The 18,858-nt window shown below is 41.2% G+C and overlaps 1 protein-coding gene across 3 annotated transcripts in view; it reads right to left on the minus strand.

Moving 5' to 3' along the window:
- Positions 1–9,906, minus strand: part of VPS13A (vacuolar protein sorting 13 homolog A) — a 278,381-nt gene extending 268,475 nt beyond the window's left edge. For 2 of the 3 annotated variants that reach the window (XM_043486532.1, XM_043486531.1), the window contains exon 1: positions 9,629–9,905. In XM_043486532.1, coding sequence (XP_043342467.1) covers positions 9,629–9,728 — 100 coding nt within the window. In that variant the 5' untranslated portion in view covers positions 9,729–9,905. Of the gene's footprint in view, positions 1–9,628 lie in introns of all 3 variants that reach the window. The other variant, XM_043486533.1, reaches the window with a different exon arrangement.
- Between the last annotated feature and the right edge of the window lie 8,952 nt (positions 9,907–18,858).

An 18,858-nucleotide genomic window follows, 5' to 3' on the forward strand; every position in this document is an offset into this window, starting at 1 on the left:
GTTCGAGCTGGATTTAGAAAAGGCAGAGGGACCAGAGATCAAATTGCCAACATCCACTGGATCATCAAAAAAGCAAGAGAGTTCCAGAAAAACATCTACTTCCGCTTTATTGACTATGCCAAAGCCTTTGACTGTGTGGATCACAGCAAACTGTGGACAATTCTCAAAGAGGTGGGAATACCAGACCACCTGACCTCCCTCCTGAGAAATCTGTATGCAGGTCAGAAAGCAACAGTTCGAACTGGACATGGAACAACAGACTGGCTCCAAATCGGGAAAGGAGTACATCAAGGTTGTATATTGTCACCCTGCTTATTTAACTTATATGCAGAGTACATCATGAAAAATGCTGGATTGGATAAAGCACAAGCTGGAATCAAAATTGCTGGGAGAAATATCAATAACCTCAGATATGCAAATGACACCACACTTATAGCATAAAGCAAAGAACTAAAGAGCCTCTTGATGAAAGTGAAAGAGGGGAGTGAAAAAGCTGGCTTAAAGCTCAACATTCATAAAACTAAGATCATGGTATCTGGTCCCATCACTTCATAGCAAACAGATGGTGAAACAGTGGAAACAGTGACAAGCTTTATTTTGGGGGGCTCCAAAATCACTGCAGCCATGAAATTAAAAGACACTTGCTCCGTGGAAGAAAAGTTATGACCAACCTAAACAGCTTATTAAAAAGCAGAGACATTACTTTGCTAACAAAGCTATGGTTTTTCCAGTAGCCATGTATGGATGTGAGAGCTGGACTATAAAGAAAGCTGAGCACCCAGGAACTGAATCCTTTGAACTGTAATGTTGGAGAAGACTCTTAAGAGTTCCTTGGACAGCAAGGATATCCAACCAGTCCATCCTAAAGGAAATCAGTCCCGAATATTCATTGGAAGAACTGATGCTGAAGCTGAAACTCCAATACTTTGGCCACCTGATGCAAAGAACTGACTCATTTGACCCTGATGCTGGGAAAGATTGAAGGCAGGAGGAGAAATGGACTGGAAAGGGTGAATTTTACTCAAATGACCATTATATCTACTACTGTGGGCAAGAATCCCTTAGAAGATAGGGAGTAGCCACCACAGTCAAAAAGAGTCCAAAATGCAGTACTTGAACGCAATCTCAAAAACGACAGAATGATCTCTGTTCGTTTCCAAGGCAAGTCGTTCAATATCACAGTAATCCAAGTCTATGCCCCGACCAGTAATGCTGAAGAAGCTGAAGTTGAATGGCTCAATAAAGACCTACAAGACCTTCTAGAACTAACGCCCAAAAAAGATGTCCTTTTCACTATAGGGGACTGGAATACAAAAGTAGGAAGTCAAGAAACACCTGGAGTAACAGGCAAATTTGGCCTTGTGTTAACAGAGTTTTGCCAAAAGAATGCACCGGTCATAGCAAACACCCTCTTCCAACAACACAAGAGAAGACTCTACACATGGACATCACCAGATGGTCAATACCAAAAACAGATTGATTATATTCTTTGCAGCCAAAGATGGAGAAGCTCTATACAGACAGCAAAAACAAGACCAGGAGCTGACTGCGGCTCAGATCATGAACTCCTTATTGACAAATTCAGACTTAAATTGAAGAAAACAGGAAAAACCACTAGACCATTCATGTATGACCTAAAGCAAGTCCCTCACGATTATACAGTACAAGTGAGAAATAGATTCAAGGGATTAGATCTGATAGACGAGTGTCTGAAGAACTATGGACAGAGGTTCGTGACACTGTACAGGAGGCAGGGATCAAGACCATCCTCAAGAAAAAGAAATGCAAAAAGGCAAAATGGTTGTCTAAGGAGGCCTTACAAAATAGCTTTGAAAAGAAGTGATGCGAAAGGCAAATGAGAAAAGGAAAGATATATGAGGAGTGAAATACAACTGACTCTTGAACAACAGCGCTCTGCATTTTGTGGGTACACTTGTATGTGGATTTTTTCCAATACATACTTCAGAATTACATCACAGGTGAATCTGAGGACGTGAACCACAGATATGGAAGGCCAACTGTAAAGTTATATGCAGGTTTTCAACTGTGTGGGGGTTTGAAGCCCTAACCCCTGTGTTGCTCAAGGGTCAATTGTAACTAAAATGAAAAACGTAGGAGGGGATATTACCAATTTTACAGAAATAAAAAGGACTATAAGAATACTATGAACAGCTATGTGTCTACAAATTTGAAAGTCTAGATAAAATGGATAAATTCCTAGAAACATGCACACTACCACTAATGAATCATGAAGAAATGCATAATCTGCACAGATTTGTAATGAGATTTCATCAGTAATCAAAAACATCCCAGCAACAATGACAACAATAAAAGCTCGGAACAGAAGAGCTTCACTGGCGAATTCTACCAAATATTTAAAAGAGAACACCAATCCTCCTCAAATTCTTCCAAAAAAATGAGAAGGGAACACTTCCAAACTGCACATAGGTCTCCATTAATCTGATACCAAAGCATAGGAGACGACAAGAAAACTACGGATCAGTATCCCTCACGAATACTGAGGCAAAAATCCTCAACAAAATACTAGCAACCAAAATTGAATGGTACACTAAAAGAATTATCACTATTTAAAAAAAAAAAAGAATTATCACTATTTTTCAATGTAATAGTCTAGGAATGGAAAGATGGTTCAACATACAAATTGAATCAGGGTAATACACCTCATTAACAGAATCAATTAACCCAGGATCACTTAAACCGATGAAGAAAATGCATTCAAAAAACTTCAGCATTCTTTCAAGATGAAAACATTAAAAAAATTAGGAATAAAAGTAAACTATCTCAAGATATTAAAGCCATATATGAAAAGCACACAATGAACTTCATATGTAATGGTGCAAGATATGTCTTTTTCTCTAACATCAGAACAAGATAAAGATGTCCACTTCTGCCACTTTTACTCAACACAATGTCATAGCCAGAGCAATTGGGCAAGAAGAATAAATAAAAGGCATCCACATTGGAAAGGAAGAAGGAAAATTCTCTCTGTTCATAGACAACATGATCTTACATGAAGAAAAATATTCCACAAAAAAAACTGCTAGAATAAATAAATTCAGTATGTTGCTGGATACATAATCAAAATACAAAAATCAGTTGTTTCTATACACTTAACAATACAAGATGGAAACTATGAAAACAATTACATTTACAATTGTGCTAGTTAGTTGCTAAGTCGTGTCCAACTCTTTTACAGCCCCAGGGACTGCAGCCTGCCAGGTTCTCTGTCCATAGGATTTCCCAGGCAAGAAGACTGGAGTGGGTTGCCATTTCCTTCCCCAGGGGAACTTCCACAACCAGGGATCGAACCCACATCTTATCACAGGCAGAATCTTTACCACTGAGCCACCAAGGAAGCCATTTACAACAGTATCAAAAATAACAAAATACATAGGAAAAAACACAGGGAGAGAGAAGAGAATGATTTATACCCCAAAACCTATAAGACATTGTTGAAATAAAGAAAACACACATATAAATAGAAAAACATTCTATTTTCACAATATTGTTAAGATATCAATACTACCCAAATCAACCTACAGATCCAATGTAATCCACATTAAATCCCAATTCTTTTCAGAAATAGAGAGATTCATTTTTAAATTCATATGACATCTCAAAGGACCCACAGTCAAAACAACCCTCAAAGGAATGTTGGCAATCTCACAGTTCCTAATTTTGAAAATGATGCAAATGATGCGACTGACAAGGGGTTAATGTCCAAAATATGCAAACAGTTCATATCAAAAAAACAAACAATCTACTCAAAAAATGGGTGGAAGACCTGAATAGACATTTTTCCAAAGACAACATACAGAAGGCTAAATAGGCAGTGAAGATTCTCAGTACTGCTAATTATTAGAGACATGGAAATCAAAACCACAGTGAGGTATCACTTCACACCTGCTGGAATACCCATCATCACAAAGTCTACAAATAACTGATGTTAGAGAGCATACAGAGAAATGGCAACCCCTGTACACTGTTGGTGGGAATGTAAGTTGGTACAGCCACAGTGGAAAGCAGTAAGGAGGTCCCTTTAGAAAGTAAAAATAAAACTAGACTATGATCCAGCAATTCCACTCCTGGGTACACATCCAGGAAAAAAGAAAACTAATTGAAAAAGACAGAGCCAACCCAGTGTTTATAGCAGCACTACTTACAACAGCCAAGACATGGAAACAACTCAACTGTCCAGCAATAGATGACTGGGTTAAAAAGATGTCTCACACACATACACACATACACAAAATAGTACTCAGTCATAAAAATGAAATATAGCCATATACAGCAATGAAGATGAACCCAGAGAATATCATACTTAGTGAAAAAAGTCAGAGAAGGCAAATATTATATGATGTCAACTATATATGGAATCTAAATAAGTGCATATACAAAACAGAAACAGACTCACAGAAATAGAAAATAAACTTGTCGTTACAAAAGGAGAGAGGGAAAGAAGGAAGAACAAATTAGGGGTATGTGATGAAGATATAAAAACTGCTGCCGGACTGGATGAAGCACAAGATGGAATCAAGATTGCTGGGAGAAATGTCAGTAACGTCAGATATGCAGATAACACATCTTTATGACAGAAAGCAAACACAAACTAAAGAGCCTCTTGATGAAGGTGAAAGAAGAGAGTGAAAAAGCTGGCTTAAAACTCAACATTCAAAAAATGAAGATCATGGCATCCAGCCCCATCACTTCATGGCAAATAAATGGGAAAACAATGGAAACAATGAGAGACTTTATTTTCTTAGGCTCCAAAATCACTGCAGATGGTGACTGCAGCCATGAAATTAAAAGATGCTTGCTCCTTGGAAGAAAAGCTATGACCACCCTAGACAGCATATTAAAAAGCAGAGACATTACCTTGCCAACAGAAGTCCATCTAGTCAAAGCTACAGTTTTTCCAGTAGTCATGTATGGATGTGAGAGTTGGACTATAAAGAAAGCTGAGTACTGAAGAACTGATGCTTTTGAACTGTGGTGTTGGAGGAGACTCTTGAGAGTCCCTTGGACTGCAAGGAGATCCAACCAGTCCATCCTAAAGGAGATCAATTCTGAATATTCACTGGAAGGACTGATGCTGAAGCTTCAATACTTTGGCCTCCTGATGCAAAGAACTGACTCATTAGAAAAGACCCTGATGCTGGGAAAGATTGAAGGTGGGAGGAGAAGGCAACGAAAGAGGATGAGATGGTTGGATGGCATCACCAACTAAATGGACATGAGTTTGGGTAAATGCCGGAAGTTGGTGATGGACAGGGAGGCCTGGCATGCTGCAGTCGATGGGGTCACAAAGAGAGGGACACAACGGAGCAGCTGAACTGAACTGGAACCTAAGACTATACATAAAGAGAAACATTTTAACAGATTACATTTCAAAAACAGAATATGCAATTTAGTTTTTTTTTTAAAAAAAAAGAAGTCTGAACTTCTAGTATTACACAAAGATGTCAGGCATAACAAATTTTTTTTAATTTGCCCAAGTATTGTAATTTTGGAGCAAAAAAAGAAAATAAGTGAGAAGAAAGAAAACTATAATATTAAAAGGTACACTCTATGTTACAAATGATAATTCTATTACACAAGACATCCTTACTACTACTTCTGCCCCTGAATTTCTAATATTTTTGCCCTGAAAGTGCCCTTAAAATGCACCTATTTGGATGTCACAATCCCCTGTGTCATTTGGTTAAAAAGTATTGGTGCAGGGTGTCCTACTTTCAATAAATGAATTATAGTATCTGGGAAGTAGTTCCAAAAATATCTGTATTTCTAACAATCACATATGACTGATTCTGATGCAGCCTAGCTCTTGAATGAAATATTAAACACTAGTTGGTTTAGCAAAGTTGGGAGGCTAATTGCAGATGTGTCCACGAAGTACTACCAACTCCCTAAATAGATGATACACAGGAAGGATGGAAGGGTGGAACTGACACTGTTTAAAATATATACTTTATCAACATCAGAATCTGCCAACAGTTTGAGAAAAAACTCAATTCCTCTCTCTCCTTCCACAAAATAGATGCTTCCAGGACTCAGTCTCCTTAGCGCACACACAGTCCAGTGGCACTGTCCTACTGTATCATCATCAGCTTTGTAAACTTCAAATATAACAATGTTTCTAAGGAAAAGAGAATGCTAATTTTCAAAGGAACATCTCTGAAACAAATTTTCCATTATTAGATATGAAACCATCAATTTAACTTCTGTATACTAATTATACTATTCATATGCCAATAGTGATATTAACTGGATTACTATACAGAAGCCTAGCAAAAGCACACATTTACTAACAGGTCCTCCTGACACTAGACCATAAAATATTAAGTCCATAATCTTAAAATTTTCCTATGTAGCACCTAGTTTCTATTATTGAGACTTTCAAAGAATTTTTTAATCCTCTAAGTTTATCAGGAATTATTATTGCTTTTTAAATTCTTCAAGAATATTTTAAATTCTACCTATTACTCAAAAAATGTAAAATATAAAATCATAAAGCTTCTGGAATAAAACACAGTAGAAAATCTTTGTGACTTTGGGTTAGGGAAAGATTTCACAGATACACCACCAAAAGCATGACTCATAAATTCTGATAAACTGGACTTGATTAAAATTTTAAACTTTTGTTTTACAAAAGACAGCCTTGGAAACGACTCCGAGAAAGTATTTTTCAAATCACCTATCTTACAAAGGACTTGCATCCATAATACTTAAAGAATTTTCAAGAGTTTGGAAATTCCTTAAAATGTCTAAACAAAGTTACCATATCACTCAGGAATTCCACCTCTATACACAAGAGAACTTAAAGTATATGTCCACGAAAAACCTGTACATGAAAGTTCACAGCAGCATTAGTCATAAAAGGAAAAAGTAATAATAATTTAAATGTCCATCAAGTGATGAACAGATAAACAAAATGAGTTATACCATACAATGGAATGTCATTAACAGCCACAAAAACGAATTAAATACTGATATATGCTACAATATAAATGAACCTTGAGAATATAATACTAAGTGAAAGAAACCAGAAACAAGAGACCATGTATATTATGATTCCATTTACATGAAATGTCCAGAATTGGCAATCAATAGAAGACAAAAAGTGTATTAGTGATTGCCAGAGGAAGGTGGCGATAAATTTGTAGTGATTATTAACAGGTATGAGATTTATTTTTGGAGTGTTGAAAATGTTCTGGAATTAGATGTACCAACAGTTGCACAATTTTGATGCATGCCACACATGAATGCCTCTCAAATTCATTTCATTTAGTAAGTGAAAGGAATGATACTAAGAAATCAGGTCCACGAAGATACATACCACATAATTCCATTTATATGGCACTCTAGAAAAGGCAAAACTGTAGGGATGGAAAACGACCAATGGTTGCCAGGAGGAAGGGTAGGAGTTGGGTGGGAGACTACTAAGGGGCAGCAGAGGGAATTCTGAGGTGTGGAAACAGTGTCAGACTTTATTTTTCTGGGCTCCAAAATCACTGCAGATGGTGATTGCAGCCATGAAATTAAAAGATGCTTGCTCCTTGGAAGGAAAGTTATGACCAACCTAGATAGTATATTAAAAAGCAGAGACATTACTTTGCCAACAAAGGTCCATCTAGTCAAGGCTATGGCTTTTCCAGTAGTCATGTATGGATGTGAGAGTTGGACTATAAAGAAAGCTGAGTGCCAAAGAATTGATGCTTTTGAACTGTGGTGTTGGAGAAGACTCTTGAGAGTCCCTTGGACTGCAAGGAGATCCAACCAGTCCATCCTAAAGGAGATCAGTCCTGAGTGTTCATTGGAAAGACTAATGTTGAAGCTGAAACTCCAATACTTTGGCCACCTGATGCAAAGAGCTGACTCATTAGAAAAGACCTTGATGCTGGGAAAGACTGAAGGCAGGAGGAGAAGGGGACGACAGAGGATGAGATGGTTGGATGGCATCACCAACTCAGTGGACAGGAGTTTGGGTAAACCCCGGGAGTTGGTGATGGACAGGGAGGCCTGGTGAGCTGCAGTCCACAGGGTCGCAAAGAGTCGGACACCACTGAGCGACCGAACTGAACTGATATTTTTTCTGTATCAATATCGTGATGCTGGATACGTGCTTCCTTGTATTTGTCAAATTGATAGAACTGTGCATCACAAGAGTGAATTTAGTGTAAAGTATTTTAAATTAACAAATCCACTAATAAATCAAACTCTACACCAACCTCTACCTTGAAGTAAAAGCAATTTTCCACTACAGGTTAAAAGCAAAGCACACCACAAAATGTTCTCAAGGCTTCCTACTGAAGTGGGTGGAGACAAGTTTTATCGCTATTATTTTACAAATGAAAAGCAGCACAGATCAAACTATCTGTAAATTTCCGGTACTAGTCAGAGATGCTGAGCTAGCATTTATGTTCTTCACTCCTGCAGTCCCACTCTCTACCAAGGTACCAGATATCAACAGTAGTTAAGAGGTTTTCTTTATCAAACTAAATTACCTATTTACACTATTAAATAAAGGAGAAATACCACGATAAATGAGTACTTTAGAAGAAGGCTGCCAAGTGTGTGCATATTCAAAAAGACTAAAAGTAAATATATATATATATGTATATAAAACACAAGGAAATTAACCCTAGCTTTGGCCTGGGAAAGACATTTCGTAAGAAAAAGAATCTAATTTCTAATGGGTGTTTAAAATAGATAAGGGTGTAATACAAAAACAGGTGGAATCACAGCACTGAAAATGAAACTCCAAATAAGGAAATACACCAGAATAAACGGATACAAAGTAAAGCATCAGTCCTTCACCATCCAACTTCACATCTCACTTAGCATAAGGACAGGTCTCTTTTAGGTCTGGGATGTTACACAGCGCACCTAGCTTCCTTCAGTAACTCAATGCGACCCACAAAGCCCCAAGGCCTAAACAAGCTTGACACATTGCTGGGTCAGGTTGTAAATTGACAACACACAGCCAATCTTTCGAGCGATCCCACACAGGAGTTTTCGCTCTGTTATCAGCCGAGCCTCCCGGACTCGAGGCGGTGAGCCCGGAAGGGGGAGCCGAGCAGCCAGCAGGGTTTGGCCATACCCGGAGGCTGGGCGCGTAAGGAGGACGGCATCTCCGGTCACAGCTCCTTGCTTTCACGTGCGCGGCGGCGTGCGGCCCTCCGTGGGCTGCCCAGACCTCCATCACAACAGAAGGGGCGAAAATGACAGGGACCAGATCAAGCCCAGGTGTGTCTCGAGGCCGCCCCTCGCCCAACACAGCTGAAACCGGACCTCGAGGGGCAGAAAAGGGCGGGTCGGTGGAATTTGAACTCCAGACCCTTGGAGTCCACCGTGGGTCCCTTCGGCGGAAAAGGGGGGTGAGGGCGGCCTTTTCATCCAGCATCAGAGACCCCAGTCCCCTCCAGCCAAAAAACTAACTCGCCGGAGGAGGCCCAGCAACTGCCTCCCGGCTCTACGTAACATGACCCCAAACGAGGGCGGCGGCAGGTGGCATAGTTGGGCCCGAGGCCCCAAGAAGGCAGGGCCGGCTCGGTCAACGGAAGCACGGGAGGGAGGCGAGATGGAGGGACTGCGGCGGTCTCGTTACCTGCCCAGATGCCCAGACTGAGCTGGGACGTGTCCAGGTTCACCACATAGTCCCCCAAGAACCGGTTCAACACGTCCACGACCACCGACTCGAACACCATCTTCCTCAGCCGCGGTGGACGCGGCGCCCCTTCTTCCTGCGCCTGCCCTCCCGAGCCCCTCTCACGAGACTGCTCGGTTCACCGGCTCCTGGGCGGCCCCGACAGTGGTGCCACCCGCGCCGGACGCGTAGCCCCGCCACGAGCCCTATGAGGGGCGGAGGCGGTCGCTCACGCTACGCATGTGCGGCTCGGGATCCAGGGTTGGGCGGAGCGCGAGGCCCGAGAGAGAGCTAAGGCGGCTGCGCGGCCGCCTCTCCAGATCGTGCCCTAGTCGGGCGGAGCGCGGCTCCTTTTTCTCCTCGGCCCCGCCTCCTCCCCCATCGCCAGGCAACCGGACAGGTACCAGGGGTTGCCAGACATTTCTGACCCCGCCCCCAGCGGCCGTCTGGCCTCCCCACTGGCGGCGGGGGCGGGGGCGGGGCGGTGGGCGGGGCGCCAGGGGGCGCGGCGGTTACTCCCGGCCTGGAACGCCCCGCCCCTAACTGAGGAGACACGCCCCCACGTGGGCCGCGAGGTCCTAAATCTGAGTAAAGCGGCGGCTGATTAAACAATCCTTACGCATTAGTTAGGCTGGAGGCTCTCAAGTGGAGTCTCGGGGAGCTTCGCACTTATTATTACAAGTTGGGAGGTACAGGCGGAACCCGGGCGGTGCTGGCTTTCTAGGTCAGTCCAGCCTGAGTGTCTGGATGCCTGTAACTGCCCTGCTCAGTCTTCCGAGCGCTTGGAGAGGTGACGCAGTTGGTGACTTAACTTCCCTGGCTGCAGATCGAGAGAGGAAAGTAAAGAGTAAATTCTGGGTTGTAATTCCATGCTCCCTTCCCTGCATCTGAGATCGCACTCTTTCTTGGTCTGGGTTGTTTAGATGGAGACGACTTTCATTCCTTAGAGAGTCAACCAGTCTTGCCTGACACTGAGGGGCGCCCTCCTACGAACACCTGAAGACCTAAGACTCACAGCCCCTGAGCCTTCACAGAATGACCTTAAATAAATAAATAAAAATTAGCGCTCTTTCAGAACCACTCTCACAGCCGTGTTTGGTTTTATACAGAAAGAGGGCCAAAGGCCTGAGGTTGTGAAGGCAAAAGACGCTGGATGTGAAGTTTGGAGAACTCTAATTAATAACCCTCTAAGGATTTAAGATGTAGGAGTGTAGTTTAAATTTCTTTCTGCATAGCAAATGATGACTTTCCCGTTAATTCCTGCATCATTTTGTGCGTAGTCACCCCAATTTTTTAAGGTTTGAAGGTTTACATTTCCAAGTAGAATGTCTGGAAAATACAGTGTAAAATCTTATTTTACATGAGTTGACGAATTGCTTTCCTATAATTTCACATTTGAAGGGATCTTAATTAGGTCACAGTACAAGCTCTTGGGCTTTAAGATAATAAAGCTGCAATGTTAGGGATTTGTCCAAGGTGACAGGACTCATTTTCTGCAGAAACAGATGGAACCTGTTAGTTCTGCCTGACTCCACTCCATCATCTCACCTGCTCCTCTTGCATTTGGCTAATGACATTGCAAATCTACCTCAGAATACCTGAACAGAGAAATTAATGGAAGCTACAATGCCTAGCGAAGGGGAAAACTGTATGTCATCAGGGATTTTGCTACCATACTATGATAAGCCACATATACAGTAGCTACAAAATTCCACTGTTATATCTAGCACAAGTTTAAAGTACAAGAAATTCCAGAACTCAGTCCCAAAATATGCTTTAGTAGCTTGCAAACACCTCACACTAGTTTTATACAGTCCATGAAAATCCTGTAGAATTGGGTAAGGGGAGTGTCCTGCTAAAATTTTAGAAGTTTTAGCTTTCATTTGCTAAAGAGACCAATGAAAAAAATTCTGAGAAACTGTTGGAAATAAAAAACAAGATGCATATTGTAACAATTCTTGTCTATTGTTAGATGCTATGTCATGAACATGTTTCCTAAGTATTAAAAGGTACAATTTTCATGTTGCTTAATCCATCTTAGGAATTTTGTAAGCAAAAATAATGTCATCATATAAAAGATAAGTGTATTTATTAAACCATTAAATCAAATCTCTGTTGAACCTTGAAAAATAAGCCCAGGGATTGCCAAAAAGATGCTGAAGTTTCAGTTTTGAAAATGTACCAGTGTAAGGTGTTTTCCCTCCATATCCTAATTCATTGTTTTATCAAATAAAAAAGAAAAGCTTTTTGAGTGACCCCAAACTGCAATATCGTCCAACTGTGCAGTAGATTAATAACTTTGTAAGTTAGATTTGCTATGATCTTGTGCTTAGTTTACATACTACAGCTTTCTATCTCTGAAGTTTGGGTATGCCGGTAGTAATGCTGGACATTTTTTCCTCCTAACTCTAATTCCTCTGTCCAAAAGTGCATGTCATTGCTGTGCTGCTTGTGTTTATCATCCCCCTCTTGAGGTCAGTATTGAGGAACTAAGCTAGACATTCAGATAACAAAGCCAATGAAGCACACCACCTTCCTGAAAACTGTCTTGGAGGAACAAGTCTAGAAGATGGCGATTTTATAGGACTTTTACTGACCTGGCCTCATAAAGCTCTACATTCCTATCTCAGTTAACAGTTTAAAAATTATAAACAATCAGAAGTTATTTGGATGTGTGTGTTCCAATCTTAATAAAAAAAAAAAGAGAGAAATTTGTTAGAAGGGAGACCTATGGAAAAGGTTGAGAAACTTACAAGAACCTTATTCAGGCAGTGCATGTGAAAATTTAAATCAACAGTGTTTCTAAAGGGCAGTTTAAAACATGTACAAACTGACATATACATGTCTATGTACATACATGTGCATATGATTTAGCTCAGCAATCCCACTTCTAGAGATTTACTCTAAGAAAATAATTATAAAAATTCAAAAAGCTATCCCACAAATACATTCATCAAAGCATTACTTATAATAGCAAAAAATTAGAAACAATCTAAATGTCCATTAATAGGGAACATGGTTAAGTAAACACACACACGTTACTATACAAGCTTTAAAAATGATGAAGATCTATACTAATATGGAAAGAAGTCAATACTATACACTTGTGACAAACAAGGTACAGAGTAGTATATGAAGTATATAAATTATGGATGTGTTTTAAATGTTCAGAGAATATATAGAATATATATAAAGAATATATATTATATTTATATTATATATAAAGAATATATTCTTTATATATTATATTTATATTTATATATATATGAATAAATCTAGATGTATGCTCACCAAATGTTAACAGTGGTTATCTAGATAATGAGACTTTGGGTAATATGTATTTCCTCTGTTCTTTCGAGCTTAAAAAAACATGTTTCACAGTGAGTATGTATCTTTTCCCCAAATCAAGAAATCTGTCTAAATAAAGTAAGAAGATAACTACAAATCAAGTATAATAACATTTCTCTTACTCATACTAATTGAATTCTTTTAGTCTAAAGCAAATCATCTTTGGAGATTTTGAACCAAAGAAACTGAATTTTATTACCTTCAGCTATATGCTGTACACTTGGAACATTTTTAAAAAGATGCAAAATTAATTTATTCTTCTAAACTGGTGAAGAGGGATGTATCAGAAATGTTATTTTAGTGTATATTCTTTTGTAATGCTTCAGGAAACTGCATGTGCACATGGATAAACTACTCTTCCTAAAATCAGAGGCAACTGAAGTTTGTTAGCAAGGTCCCAATCCTGGTGGAGAATTAATATAGAAACATATGTGAATTCTCAAATATTAGCCAAAAGACATGAACAGACATTTCCTGAAAAGGATATACAGGTGGCAAATATCACATGAAAATATTCTCAACATCATTAACCATTTGGGAAATGGCTAAAACCACAAATAAGCAATCACTACATACCATCAGAATGGCTGTAGAAAGGAAAAGTAATAACTCAAAATGCTAGTGAAGGACTTCCTGGTGGTACAGTGGATAAGAATCAGCCTTCCGATGCAGAAGACATGGGTTTGATCCCTGGTCCAGGAAGACTCCACATTTCGCAAGGCAACCAAGCCAGGATGCCACAACTACTGAACCTGCATGCCTAGAGCCTGTGGTCCGCAACAGAAGCCCCCGCATGGCAACAAAGAGTCGTACCCACTCTTTGGAACTAGAGAAAGCCTGCACACAGTGACAAAGACCCAACACAGCCAAAAAAAGATACTTATTTTAAACAATGCCAGTACGGTTGTGGAGAAATTGAATCATTTATGTATCAGTGAGTGGCTTCCCTGGTCCATGGGATTTGGACACGACTGAACAACTTTCACACACAAACACACACACACACACACATGCATCAGTGGAGTGCTTCCCAGGTGGCACTAGTGGTAAAGAATCCATCTGCCAATTCTGGAGATGCAAGAGAAGTGGATCCTATCCCTGGGTTGGGAGGAACACTTGAAGAAGGAAATGGCAGCCCACTCCAGTATTCGTCACTGGATAATCCCCGAGACAAAGGAGCCTGGAGGGCTACAGTCCACAGAGTCCCAAAAGATTCGGACACGACTGAGTGACTAAGCACGCAAGTATGCATGCATCAGTGGTGAGAAAGTGAGAGGGTATGACCATTCTGGAAAACAGTTTAGCAGTTTCTAAAAAATAATAATAAAATAAATACACACCATCTGAACCAGCGTTTATGGTCCTGAACATTTATCCCAGAGAAAGGAAAATATGTGTTCACACAAAAACTCATACATGAATGTTCGTAGCAGTTTTATTCATAATAGGCAAAAACTGAAAATCACCCAAATATTTTCCAACAGATGAATGGTTAAATAAACTGTGTTATATACCCACACCATGGAACACTACACAGCAATGAACATAACAAACTCTTGATATATGTAACAATTTGGATGGATTTCTGGGGAATTACCTGAATGAAAAATATGATACAAATTATAAAAATAGAGAACAGATTAGAAGTTGCCAAAGGTTAGATATAGGATGGAGAGACAGGTGTGGCTACAAATGAATAGCAGCAAGGGACCTTGTATTTTTGGAATAATTCTACATCTTGATTGTGGTAGTGATAACATATAACTGCATAAAATCATATACACAAATGAGTGCATATAAAACTGATAAAATCTGAATAAGCATTGGTACCATAAGAGGTACCAATATATTTATTTCCTGGTTTTGATATTGCACTATAGCTATGCAAGATGTTACCATTGAGGGGCATGATGAAAGGCACATGGGATCTCCCTATAAATTTCTTTTGCAACTTTCTATGAATGTATAATTAACTTGAAGCAATATTTTAAAAGTTTTTGTTAATGTGGGGTCCACTAAGGGATACATCTAAGGATCAAATGAGCCTGAATTAAGAGATTCCATACAGTGCTTTAATGTTGTTATGCAAGATACTTGGTAAAATATTTGTCAACTGAAAAAAAAAAGCACAACCTAAATAAAAGTTGAGAATTTGGTGAATATTCTGACACAGCATCTCAGGTAATGCTGAGAAACTGTTCTGAAGAGGCAAGGTGGGGAGCCAGGGTATATAGGAGTTTTTGCAACAGAAGTCCAGGTATTCAGAATGTCAAAATGTTACTGTTAATGAAAGAAAATCAGATATCTCAAGTTAAGGCATTTAGTATTTTTCTATGTATGCGAAGATGCTGGGCTCACTTAAATCATTCTTTCAATATGCACCTTAGCTATCTGGAGTCCGTATCCCACGTTTCCTCATTCTGAGCTTCCTCAGGGCTCACCATCAGGGGGTGACCGTAGTGGCTGACTGCTAGATGGCCTTGGCCGAGCAGCCCGTTTGTCTCCATTCTGAGTTCCTTCAGGGTTCACCATCTAAGTGGTTGTAATGTGATGGCTTGATGGCTATAACATCCTTTGTTTACTGAAATGGCAAGCAATATTTTAGTTCACATATTTAAGAAGGAAAAGTATCTGAATGTGATGCCTTATCAGGAAGCAATAAAATACCAATTATTCTGCAGTTCCAGTAAAATACTAGAGAGAGATACAATAATGGATTTTTCAAGCATCTTCCTCTGGCTCTAAATATGTAAAATGAGTGACCCCTTCCCAGGTTAAAAGGAGTCCCAAATGCTGATGTCCATCAGTGCTTCCTGACCCCAGATTTTCACATGGCTGATTGTTTATCATTCAGGTCTCTGCTCAGATGTTGTTGTTGGGACCCCATGGACTGCAGCACTCCGGGATTTCCTGTCCCTCACCATATTCCGGAGTTTGCCGAAGTTCATGTCCATTCAACTGGTGATGACATCCAACCAGCTCATCCTCTGCTCAAATAGCTAAGGCCTAACCAGGGGACTTCCCTGTCCTTTCCTTCTCAGGTAGCCATCTGCCATACTCTGTCATAGCCACCTTTTTATCTTCATGTCATTTATCACTCTCTGAAATTATCTTCTTTACAGGTTTTAAAAATTTCTGTTTTCCCCATCACCGCTATTTCTAGACAGAGTGCTAATGTGTCTAGTCTACTGTTTTTTTCCTCAGTACATGGGTGTTTGGCACACAGTAGGTTTTCAATACATTTTTGTTGAAAGAATGAACAAATGTTGGATAAGAAGTCACCCCCAACTCTCACGAGACTGAACATACCACCAGAGGAGTAGGTTAATGAGCCGAGGCCAACTTAAGGAGAGGGTATTCGTAGGATACAAAAAGCAGAGACTGTGGAGTGAAGTTGCAGCCCAGGAGAAGAAGCATCTGAACCTTGGCTGGATGCCTACTGCAATGCTATAAGAGGCATGCGTATGCATGCTTAGTAGGGTCTCTTTGTGACCCTGTGGACTGTAACCCACCAGGCTCCTCCGTCCATGGAATTTTCCAGGCAAGAATATTGGAGTGAGCTGCCGTTTCCATCTCCAGGGGATCTTCCCTACCTAGGGATGGAACTTGAGTCTCTTGTGTCTCCTGCGTTGGCAGGCAGATTCTTTACCACTGCGCCACCTTGGGAAGCCCATGACGGGCAGGTACTGAGAGCTGCAGTGAGACAAAAAGGATGTGTGTGGAAGACCAGACTCTAGTCCCAGAATTAGGTTCCTGATGGCTGAGCCAAGGTGAGATCAGAGAGGACAATCTAATTTCAAAACAGCATCCAGAAGGATCCTTCAAAAGAAAGTGAGCTTAGGTCACCTTTGTGCTCCAAAGCTGCTAACAGCTGCCCGTATCACCAAGGTAACGGCCACAGCCCTTCTGATGGCAGATAAGGCCTTCCCTTCCACCCTGCCCTTATCTAGAAGCTCTTTCCTCAGACACTTACGTGACTCACTCCCTCCCTCCGTCTTTGTTAGCTCTGTGTCATTTTCTCAGCCCTTCCTTGAACAGCCCAGTTAACCTCGATTCCTACTCCTCCTACTCCTCAGCTCTCCTATCCCCCTACCTGCTCTACCTTCCCTCAGAGCACTTACCACCTGACATGCTGTTTTTCACTTATTTTATTTTCTGTCCACCTGTCTGCATTATCATGTCGTAATATAATATATTGTAAGCTACTCAAGGAAGAAATATTATTATTATTGTTTTGCTCATTGTTCTATCCTCTGTGCCCTGAGCAAGGCAGACATTCACATATTTGTGGAAGGAAGGAAAGGCATACCTGCCCAGTATTGAATCATTGCCAGTCAGCTCCAAGCTTACCCTTGGATTTGGAGCTCTAGGACGCTGAAGCACTCTGCAAAGGACATTAGCAGCTGCCTCCTATTTAGGTTTCGTTCAGAAAAGGCACTGGAAGGGCCAGAGGAGGAAGAATAGACTTGCTCCTTTATGTTTGTTCCCCATAAGGCTTCCTGTCTACTTCCGTTGGTTTTGATTGATTCACCAGCAACCCTTCTTCACCTGACAGCAGCCCCTGAATCTGCCTTGCATTTTCCCCAACTTGCAGAATCAGTATCATCTCACCATCTCAGAGACCTCAGAACCAACCTTGTTCCTGCTCCTAAGGATGCTTCTCCTAACTCAGAGACACAGCCTCCTCAGAGGTCCGTGGTTCATCTTGAGGGCTCCTTTCCTTAGTTTCCATGTCTGTCCATTTGCTTACTCAGTATGTGTGTGTGTGCGTGAAGTCACTTCAGTCTTGTCTGACTCTTTGCAACCCCATGGACTGTACCCCGCCAGGCTCCTCTGTCTATGGGATTCTCTAGGCAAGAATACTGGAGTGGGTTGCTGTGCCCTCCTCCAGGGGATCTTCCTGACCCAGGGATCAAACCCACATCTCTCATGTCTCCTACACTGGCAGGCATGTTCTTTACCATTAGCTCCACCTGGGAAGCCCTTGCTTACTCAGTCCTTGGGGTTATATCCACTTCCTGCAACAACTACCTCCAAAATCCTTTAGAACTCTCTTTTCACTCTTTCATTACTTAACGATCTTATGGCTAATTAACAGTTCTGTATATATCTCTTTTGTGGAGAGCTGAGTCAGTGCCTGCAGTTGAGTCTGTGCCCAGGGAGATGTTTGGCTGAGAGACAGAAGCAGTGTCATCAAAGGGAAGACAGACAAATTGTGGGTGAGGAAAGAAGCCAGACTCAGGGCCAGAGACAGGATTAAGGATCAGGACTGGCAGCAAACTGCCTGTCTATAAATAAGGAATGAGTCCAAGGATCAAGAACAGGTCAGGCAGTAAAGTGTGAGATGGGCCAAGATGGAGACTGCAGAAGACAGCCCTCCCAGATGAAGTGCCGGGGTCTGCTCTGAATGGTCCTGTGAACAGGGGCCGCATGAAGCACACGACACCGCTCCCCTCCTTCTCCACTCAGGGCAGCCTCTCCATTCCAGAACCTTAGACAGGAGTCGAAAGACCTCTCAGATATGAAATCTCTGCCTCTCTGGACTTTTGAGAAATGACCACTATCTCGATTTCCCGATTTTAATTCTTTATCCTCCCTCTGGGAACCCCTGACTGCACTGGCGGCTCTGTGACCCTGTGTATGCTTCTGTGAAACCCTTTCCAGAGCCTAAAGCACCTCAGCATGCAGTTCTAAAGCCAGTCCCTAGCCTCCTCTACCCAACCTATCTGTTACTGCAAGTCATCTGAAACATACAGACAGGAAGCTCGGACCAGGATGGAGAGGGATGGAACAGTCCACAGTTAGAGAGCACCCAGGTGGCCACGTTGAGACTGAGGCAGGTG

The sequence above is a fragment of the Cervus canadensis genome, chromosome 14, assembly GCF_019320065.1.
Source record: "Cervus canadensis isolate Bull #8, Minnesota chromosome 14, ASM1932006v1, whole genome shotgun sequence".
Lineage (NCBI taxonomy): Eukaryota > Metazoa > Chordata > Mammalia > Artiodactyla > Cervidae > Cervus > Cervus canadensis.